At 36.7% G+C, this 10,323-nt stretch overlaps 1 protein-coding gene across 1 annotated transcript; it reads right to left on the bottom strand.

Moving 5' to 3' along the window:
* Positions 1 to 3,439: 3,439 nt before the first annotated feature.
* Positions 3,440 to 10,105, bottom strand: LOC132434249 (SH3 domain-binding glutamic acid-rich-like protein 2). The gene is made up of 2 exons (XM_060025943.1): positions 10,065 to 10,105; positions 3,440 to 3,818 (listed from the first exon to the last, which is right to left on the bottom strand). Exons 1-2 carry the CDS (start codon positions 10,103 to 10,105, stop codon positions 3,440 to 3,442), a joined length of 420 nt encoding a protein of 139 aa, XP_059881926.1.
* Between the last annotated feature and the right edge of the window lie 218 nt (positions 10,106 to 10,323).

Raw genomic sequence — 10,323 nt, 5'->3', positions numbered from 1 at the left:
TATTCATACCCTTGCGTGGTCCATCCCACAGTGAATCAGGTCTCTATCAGCTCTTAACTACAAATGGTAAATAGCATTTTTTATGTTACAATAATTTTGCTACTAGATCCAGAAATTTTTAGCAACAAATTTAAAACATTATTTTGTGAATAGGCATAATTAGCCTATAAGCCTCATAGCAGCAGCTTTTATTTAAGCAAATAAGTTTTGAAAATGAGACAATATTTATAAAGCAAGGACGGCAGCTGCTAAGTCAACAATTATATGGAGGTATCAACTGATGTGTTTCTGTTCATGAAGGCTATCTTGAACTGAGGTCAGGATATTTTTCCATGGAACAAAATATTGCAGTCCAAGAATAATGGCATATCCATGTTGTTTTCTGAAATGCCACATTTCCACATTCTTTTCCTGCATTATTGCTCAATTTTCTCCGTCTTTTTTTTTTTCCTGGAATTTATTCCTCTTTAATGCTGAATATAAAATCTGAGATTTCACCAATGCCTTTAGAGACAAATGCATACAAACCGAAATCTAAAAACAATAATTTTGCAGATCAAAATGGGCTCTGACACTTTAGAAAAGATGTTACATGAAAAGCATTTCTAGAAAAAGCAAAACCCTATACAGCAAAATCAAATTAAAAAACAAAACAAAACAAACCAGAAAGAGGCTTTGGTACCTTTCAACAACAGAGGACAAAAGTAAGTTTAGTTCATTATTAAATTCATGTAATATAAAAACATCTATGTGGGAGTGTTGAATAAATCTATAAAACAGAAACAAATCTAAAATATATTAGAGCCTGAGAGAAAAAAAAAATCTTCCTTTTCTCCTCTTTGATTTTAATAGAATACCAGAATCTGGAAAAACAAGTACTTCCCCAACTAAATTTTCTTCTGGTCTGCATATACCTAGCAGGATGGCATTCTGTATTTTATCTCATTTTAAAATGGCATAATTTGATTTTTAGCAGCACATTTTCTTTGCCCCAACAAGCCTAGTATAGGAAATAAAAATTCTGTCTTAAAATGCTCTTGATATTACACCTATGTCTGCAATTCCCATCCACTTCTTTCCTAGATTTTTAAGACTGTGATTCTCCAGATCTAAAGGTAGCTAGTTAAAGAAGGGATGAAGAAAACCATTACATGTTTGGAATTCAGCTGGTAAAACACACGTAAGGACACAGTATTCTCTGAACATGGTGTGGTCCCAGAGGGCAATACCTTAGGACTCTGCAGAGCCTGGGTACTGAGGGAAATGCCACACAATGTGCTTCTAGCTCGCTCATAACAAGTACAATACCAGTTGAAGCTGGTCTCTCCTATTTCTTTGCTGCTCCAGAAAAAAAAAGAAAGAAAGAAAGAAAGAAAATGTGGGGTGGGGTAGATGATCTGTAACTGTGGTAAATAATTTAGCACTCCTATTCATCTAGTCTGTTTAGGACAGCCATACTGGGCCTACTACAACCAGAGTAATTCAGAAGTTTTGAGACAAACAATTCTGAGTAGCTTTCTTGGTCTAGCAAGTATTGTATTGATCCTACAACCCCAAGACTCAATCTTACCAAGTTGCTTCTTGGTACTCACGGGCAAGAGTAGACAAAATGTAAGTTAGACCGTTGCAACATTAACTTTTTAAAAATTGCTGTATCTTAAGAAATTCTAAGTCTTCTTAGACTTTAACACAATATCCAGTTCAAAAAAAATTTCCTGGATAGTCCCTGGGATTTATCAAGTGGAATTTGACCTGGATCGTATTTAATGCCAACTAAGCAGTTATAACCATGATTTTACAGCAGCTTTCGTGGGAGAGAAAATTGTGGATTATGTATCTGTTCCAGTCATATAGGAATCAGTGGCATGCTTTTCTTCTGGCTGTAGTCCTGGGATGCAAATCTCAGGCTGGGGTGTCAGTCCTGGGATGTTAGCTTTAGAATAGGAGGGAGAGAACACAGGTGACAGGGCCTAAATTCTTGTTCTTTCCATTTCTTACAAACTTCCTGCTCAGAATCTAAAGGGCAGGTTCACCATCAGGATGCTGGGAATAGCAGAATATCTTAGGTAACCCTCTGAATTTATCCTATTCAAGACTATTCCCAAGTTTGGCAACTAGAAACTCTAAAACTGTGAGCAGGGACAAGGATGCAGAAAAGGAGCCTTTGCCCTAATGAAGTCGACAGGTTCAGTGTTTATCAGCAACAACTCCAAAGGAAGGAGAGATTTCACATGCCAAGTACAATTCAGAGTGAGTCTCTGACAGCCCCTTTCTGGTATGTACTCTGTTCTGAAATATCACTGGTGTTCATATATGGAATGAAAACGCGTATCTATGTTACTCTGAAAATCCGGGACTGTGCATTGGCCAGAGATATGAGCTGGCAGAGTCAGAGGACCAATGAAAAGTAACACAGGAAAAAAATTAAATTGTGCAGCAATATTAGTGTCTTTTAATTTGCCTCATCAAGGGTTCACAAAATATATTTAACCGAGATCTTCCTTTCTCGAAAAATATGATCCCTTCGCAAAATATATAAGCAGCTATTAGTTAGGGGAGCTGCGTTTAAAAATATATGTGCACTTACGCATAAATAAGTTGCTAAAGTTGCTAAAGCTGAAATGCTTTCAGGTACGAGTCAGATTATGTCTCTATAAATTAATTGTCAGTGCACCTCTTTAAATATATCTTTTAAGCAATCTTACACATTAGGTTGAACTTTTCCTTTGTAAGTGATAAAGAAGCATGTATTTTTTAAAAGAGCAATTCTTTTCATCCCTGTCACTCGGTTCTGATCACACACTGCTGCAACAGTGATTTCTGGAAACATCTGTAGAGGCTTGGAGGATTTATGGGGGTAAGAATTTCCATTACCAAAAGGAGGCTAGAACATCTAACTTTTTCTTCAGTTATGACAAGCACTGGAATAGTGATGTTCATGAATCTGCAGCAAAGATCTTTAGCCCTTTGTCAACCAACATTGCTTTTTTTCTTTCTGATCAAAATATTCTAATAGCCTGGCAGACTAATTTCAAAGATACCACCTTGGCAGCCTGAAGAGAAGCAGGTCTCAGCAATCCTGGCATCAACTACAACCCAGGGCAGATCCAGTACCTTCTCTCTGATGGTGCCACCTGCTTATCACTCAGTTATTCAGGAAGCACACCTGTAACAGGTGACAGTACCTCCGGGTGAGTGAGGCAACTGCAGGCAATTCTGAAAACAAGAAAAAAACCCCACCATGGTCCTGATTTGGTTTAAAGCACTCATGCAATCCCATCAGACCATGTCTGATGTTCCCCAAACACCTTTTCCATGGCAAGCAAAGTTACTGATAATGCATGTGGCTTCTGTCACACTGATGCATTAGGTAAGCAGGTGTGTGCTGAGTACCAGGGGTGCTGCAAAATGCATCTCCGTCCTCTTCCACTTGTCTTCACTAAGGTTCTTCCTTTGATGCCAACTGTGATTTCAGGCCTAAGAATGAAAAGACTGTGTTGCTTTCCTTGGATTCAAATAAACTGTCATAATCTGCACAGTATCGGTCCCCATTAAATATCTGAGGTGGCAGAGGGTTGCCCTGAACAGGCTCCTCTTCCGGGGGGATGTTTTTGTACATCCACTGCCTCTGCTCTTCTGACATCGTGACGTCCACCTCCTCAGACTTTATCTTGTTGGCTTCCAGAAATCTAACCACATCCTGCTGCTGCTTCTTTATCGCCACGAAGCCCGAGGAGGAGGCGGTGAACACGCGGACGACCGTCCTCTCGCCAGGCACAGCGCTCCGGTCTCCCGGTCTGCAGATCAATTTTCTCAGTCTTAAACAAAGTTTAGAGTGAAAAAGGGAACATAAAATAATGGAAACAAAGGATACCAAGAGGCGTAAAGTCTCATCTTTTCACCACCCATTGTTACTAATCTTAAAATTTATCAAAATTCACTTTGTAAGTAGTAGTAGAGTATATCATAACCTATATTGCTTAATATTTCCCCCAGTCAAATACAGTTTTCTTAAATGGCAAAAACATACTAGGTTAATTTTTAATAACTTAGCGTAATATATACTTGTTGAGAACATAGTATATACAAGGGGTTGTAGATAAACAGTGTTGACTCAAACTGCTCTCAATGTGATTATCATCTTATAAGAGGTCCCAAATAACTATAGGCAAAGCAAAAATGAAAGGAGTCACATAAGAGAGATAAGGAGTTTTAATGAGGGAAAAGTCACTTTAGGTTGGAGGGATCAGGACCCTACATAGTACAGGGGACAGTATTGGCTGTGTAGATGGCAAACCCCTGGTAGAGGAAACAGAATGAGCAAACCTAGAAAAAAGTCAGGAATCAAGAATTATTTGTTCATTCAACAAGGTGAGACATGGAAGTGGCTTGGATTAAAATGGCAGAGGTGAGGCTCTGACTCAGGAAAGACTGATTGTGGAGGCTGAAGAATTAGCTGATTATTAAGATGTGAGGTGTGAGAGATGAGGAAAAGTTAAGTTTGATTGCAATTACAATTTAGTGCAGATGAAACCCAAAGAACAAATGTTATGGTAGAAAGAAAAGACCAGAAGCATGATTTGTATCAGCTCTGGAGGTCCCTGAATACCTTGACTATCCTCTTTTAGCTTCACCTAAAAAAGATATTCACAATTCAGTTTACTGGGAAGGACTCTGTAGAGATGACCTTAATGACAACCAGAACCCTGGACGCAAACAATGTCAGGAATAAATTATTCTCTGCATCCTCTCTTTGTTTGTCTCATTATGGGCTTTATTCTCTAGGACAGCTTGTCCATATGGCAGGAAGTTTCAAGCTCACAGCCTTGCAATACTGAGATCAAAGGGGAAAGAAGAACATTTCCTCAGCTCTTATTTGAAAAATTCAGGGAAGGACACTGAGTGGTCACATGACTATACCTAAACCATTTACTATAAACTGTTGTGAATCATATATTCGTCCCACTGAGCAATGAGCAGCCCACATTCCTCTACAGAAGCACCCACCTAGTATGAGTGGGCATTTTCCAGAAGAATGGAACAGGGGGAGAGGCAGGCAAAATATTAACTCTTAAAGTTAAGTGAGACTTAAGCCTGAAATACTTTATATATATGCAAATAATATATGATATATAAGTGCATTATATATATGTTATACAGTACATTATATACATGGTATATATAATTTATACATAATGTATATAAGCCTGTTATTGTTTTTACTCCTTCCATCTAAAGATAATCCCTCTAGCAGATCACAGTTTTGCTCATTCTCTTGAGGAAATTGCTCTATCAATTCTCTCCATCATCAGTTTTCTCCCATCTATGGGATCTTTCTCATCACCATTATTCTTCCATCTTAAAAATAAGTTTCCCTTGACCCCATATTCCTCATCAGCCATTCCCCTTTTCCTCTGTTCGCCTTTAAGACAAAATTTCTTGAAACAATTATCTTTACTCTGACTTCAGGTTCTCTGGTTTTATTCTCTCTTAAGCCCATTCCACTCAGGTTTCTGTCCTTCACCAATGTAACACTTAACAATTTCACCAATGACCTTCATACTGACAAATTCATTGACCAATTCTTAGACCTTATCTTATTTGACCCCTCAGTAATATTTACTGCATCATTCCCTCTTTCTTGCTACTTTTGCCTTGTTTTTCATGGCTTATTGAATCTTCTTCTTAGAGTTTTTTGTCAGTTTCCTTTGATAGCTCTTGCTTATTGTCAATTACTTACTTTTAGGGAGCCCAGTGGCTCCAACCTTGGTCCTCTTTTTCTTCTCTGCTTAAACTTACTCCCTTGATGATCTCATCAAGTCTCATGGCTTTAAACTTCACTGCTGGCACTAAAACTTATATCTTTAGCTATTATCTCTTCTCTGAATTCTAGACCCATGTGTCACACTGCCTACTCAACACCTCTAATGTAGATGTCCAAAATATCTTAAATTAACATGTACTTACTTACACTACTTAATCTTCCATCCCAAACCTACTTACCCACTGTTATGGGCTCAGTTGTGTCCCAGACCCTCTGACTCCCAACGCCAATTCAGATGTGGAAGTCTTAACCTGAATGTGATTGTTCACATTCTGAATGTGATACTTCTGAATGTGATTGTATTTGAAGATAAGGCTTTTAAAAATGTTATTAAGGTAAAATGAGGTCCTATGGGTTGGCCCTAATCCAATCTGACTGTTGTCCTTATAAGAAGAGGAGATTAGGATACACAGAGAGACACCAGACATGTGTGCAAAGAAGAAGGACCATGTGAACACACAAAGAGAATAGAGCAAGCCTGAGATGCCTCAGAAGAAACCAAACCTGCTGACACCTGGATCTCAGACTTCCATCCACCAGAACTGTGAGAATATACATTTCTATTGTTCAAATTCACAGTCTTTCCTAAGTCAGTTCATAATAACTCTATTCTTTTTTTTTTTATAACTACTATATTGGACAGCACAGGTCTAAAGTATGACCATGGGAATAAGTGGTAGGATAGAGAGACCAGGGTGTTGGAAGGATCACCTATGTGAATACTAGAATCTCCAAGAATGTTTTTCAGTCACAAAAAAGAACATGTTAGACCTATACGTAATGAGTCAGAAAGATCTCCAAGACATATATTGAAGGGAATATTAATTTCTAGTATAATATGTATGGATAATACTATTTATTAAAAAATATGTAAGTTACAAAAGAATACTACAAGGAAAAAGAAGTGCTAACTTGATAATGATAACTCTATTCTTTTTGCCCAGGCCCAACACTTTGGAGTTTTCCTAGACTCTTTTTTTTCCCTCTCATATTTTATGTTCTGTCCATCCGGAAATCCTGTTGTCTCTAAATTCAGAGCAGAATCTGACTACTTCTCACTAGCTCTTGTACTACTATCTTGGTTCAGATCACCATCATCTCTTGCCTTGATTATTGCAGTGGCCTTTTAACTGGTTATCTCACTTATATCCTTGTCCCCTTGCAGTCTATTCTTCACACCTCAGGGGACTGATATTTTAAAAAGGAAATTTAAAAAAAAATGTCAGCTTGGAATTGGGGCAAGAGGAATTGGATGAAGGTAGTCAAAAGGTGCAAACTTCCAATTAAAAGATAAATAAGTACTAGGGATATAATGTACAACATGATAAAAATAACTAACACGGCTGTGTGGTATATGTGAAAGTTGTTAAGAGAGCAAATCCTAAGGGGTCTCATCACAAGGAAAAATATTTTTTTATTTCTTTAATGTTGTACCTATATGAGATTATGGATGTTCACTAAATCTATTGTAGTAATCATTCCATGATGTATGTAAGTCAAATCGTTATATACCTTAAACTTATACAGTGTTGTATGTCAATTATATCTCAATAAGACTAGAAGAAAAAATAGTCATTTCTCTGCTCATAGTTTTGTATTAACTCCCCATTTTCACTCAGAGCAAAAGTCAAAACCTTTACACTTGCCGTCAAGGCCCTAGAATATCTCTAACCACCACCCTTTACAATTCTGACCTCATTTTCTGCTACTTTCTCTTCTATTCACTCTGCTCCAACAATGTTGGCATCTTTGCTAATCCATGAACACTCTAGGCATGCTCCAGCCTTAGGGCTTTGCACTAGCTGTTGTACCTGCTAAAATGCTCTTCTTTCGAAATATCTTATCCTCCCTCATTTTCTTTAAGTCTTTGCTCAAATGCCACCTCAGTGAGACCTCCCACCCTACATTATGCCGAATAAAACTTCCTTCTACCACCTGTACTACCAACACAACTTATGTTGCTATTCGTTTTCCTCTTACATACTATATAGTTTTTTACTTATAGTATTTTAAAATTTATTTTTGTATTCCTCTTCTAGAACACAAACTCCACCAAAGCCACAATTTTTCATCTGTTTTGTTCGCCAGCTGCCTTGAATGACATCTGCCACATAGTAGGTGATTGACAAATCTTTGTAGGGTAAATAAATGAACTGAATATACGATATAAACAGATGTTAATAAAATAACACCCGGCTTGAGAAATAAAACATTATTAACACTTTGAAGCCCTCCATGCACTCATTACACTCACTTTCTTCTCCACTTCCAGAGTTTGAACACAAGCAGAGTTTTGTATTTATCATTTCTTTGAACATCTTCATAGTATACCACTTATGTAGACATGCCTAGATAAGATGCATCCTTTACACGTATTTTAAATTGAAAACATGTATCTTACTTACTCTTTTGCTCAACATTGTTTGTGAGTTTCATCTGTGTTGATATTGGGGTAGAGTATTCATTTCTAATGCTGTATTTTTCTATTAAATGAGTTCATCACAATTTTTTAAAAGTCTTAGATATTTGACTTATTTTTATGTTTGTACATGTCTCCTGGCACATGTATGCAATACAAGCATTTCTTGAGACTATATTGTAAGAAGTGGGATTGGCTGGCCCAAGATTTCCCTGTGAGCCACAAGATAGATTTTTTAAAATTCTACCCTTTCTTTAAGGGAATACTATTAAGAGATCTGGCTTTTTCTGGGATCCTAGTTTAGTTTTCCTGCCTTATATGGGCTAAAGGTCATAGCAGTTTATTTCCTGATATTGACAAATAACTCAACTCCTGCTTCCCATCCTGTTTCCTGATCAGATTTCAGTTTTCTCTTCATTTTGGTTTAACTTATTTTCTTTTAAGCCTAGAAATGCATTATCAGTGTTGGTTATTGACTCTTATCCAGAATTTCTACATGTCTTAAATAGAGTTTTTTCAGAGTACCTTGTCTGCCATATTGCAAGAAGCAGCAGTAAGCTGCTTTCATACTTAATTTAAACTTTATACTTTCATACTTAATTTAAAAACTGTCACATATTGGTTGTTTGGGTGCTCTTATTTAGGATAGGGTAAATGTTATATAATAACAACTGTGTTTGGGAATATTAATATAGCAATAGCAGCTGGCATAAAGGAGCTATTGATAATGAAACGTGACTTTTTTATATATCTAGTACTATATTAAAAATTATCAGATCATCAGGGACAAAGATGGATGTTTTAATAAATGCTGTTGTGACAAATGGACAGCCATTTGTATAAAGATAAAATTGGATTTATGCCTCACACCATACACAAAAATAAACTCTGAAAGCATAGAAGGTCTAAGTATAAAAATAAAACCATACGTGTAGAAAAAGTAGGTGAATTTCTTTAGAACCTGATGAGAAAGAAAAAGCTTTCTAACTATAACTCAAAATCCAGTTCAATATTGCTAAATTTAAATATCTAAAAAAAAATTTGGGGCATGACAAAAATCATCAGAGGCAAAATACAAATGGCAAACTGGGAGAAAACATTTACAATGTATGTCACACATCGAAGGCTAATATTCCTAATATATAAAGAACTTTTTACAAATTGAGAAAATAGGAAATTAACAAAAAATGATATAAAAATAGCCTGTAAACATATGGAAATATTTCCAACTTTACTCACAATAAAAGAAATTCAAATTAAAACCACTAAGATGCCAGTTTTACCTATTGCTTTGGCAAAAATTTGAATGTTGAGCACATATTATTGTGTTGAGGTTGTGGAGAAACAGACACTCTAGTATATTACTGGTGGAAATTCCTACAGAATGGAATTTGGTAATATCTAATATCTAATAGAACTACATTTGCACTTACTTTTGTCCATCAAACCCTAGGTATTCACCTAGGTATTAATACATCTCCATTAATATGAAAAAAATGTGCAAGGTATTCATTGCATCATTGTAGCAACATTGCCTTATATTTAATTGCAAAGTTTCAGAAACAGTTCTGTGTATGAAAAACTAACTTCCCCTGTGTTTCTTTTTTACTCTCACAATACTACTACCGTCCTCACAACACTTCTGACACCACATGTGGGTTTTTCTTCCCCAACACCAAGAAATTCCGGGACACCAGCTGGATGTCCTACAATTTAACTCAGTTCTGACACTGTCTAGTCAGCTCCCATAGGTTAAATGCTCAGTCCCACAAGACTCTCCCCTACCAGCTTCAGATGCCAATCACTTGTTCAGATTGTTACCTGAGCTTCTGACTGATTAGCTGTAAATCGGGAGTCCCCATGATCCCCTTGGGAGGTTCCATTACTTTGCCAAGGGCCAAACCTGGGTTGGTATGAGTAGCAAAATGAATAAAGTCAGTACTAGATTATTACACACTGAATTTTTAAAAAATCTAATAAAGGTAGGAAGGAGGGAGAAAGATGACTGGAAAAGATTTTATGACAGAAAGTCAACTAATACTTGTTGAAGGAACAATAATTTTGAGAAGTCACTATTTAA

This window comes from Delphinus delphis, chromosome 11 (genome assembly GCF_949987515.2).
Source record: "Delphinus delphis chromosome 11, mDelDel1.2, whole genome shotgun sequence".
NCBI classification, from domain to species: Eukaryota; Metazoa; Chordata; class Mammalia; order Artiodactyla; family Delphinidae; genus Delphinus; species Delphinus delphis.
This window is presented reverse-complemented; position numbering and strand designations above follow the sequence as displayed.

Coding starts and splice junctions, on each gene's coding strand:
- LOC132434249 (XM_060025943.1), bottom strand. CDS start 10,105: ATGGGGACTCCCGATTTACAGCTAATCAGTCAGAAGCTCAG. Junction 3,819..10,064: donor CTAATCAGTCAGAAGCTCAG/GTAACAATCTGA, acceptor ACTTTGTTTAAG/ACTGAGAAAATTGATCTGCA.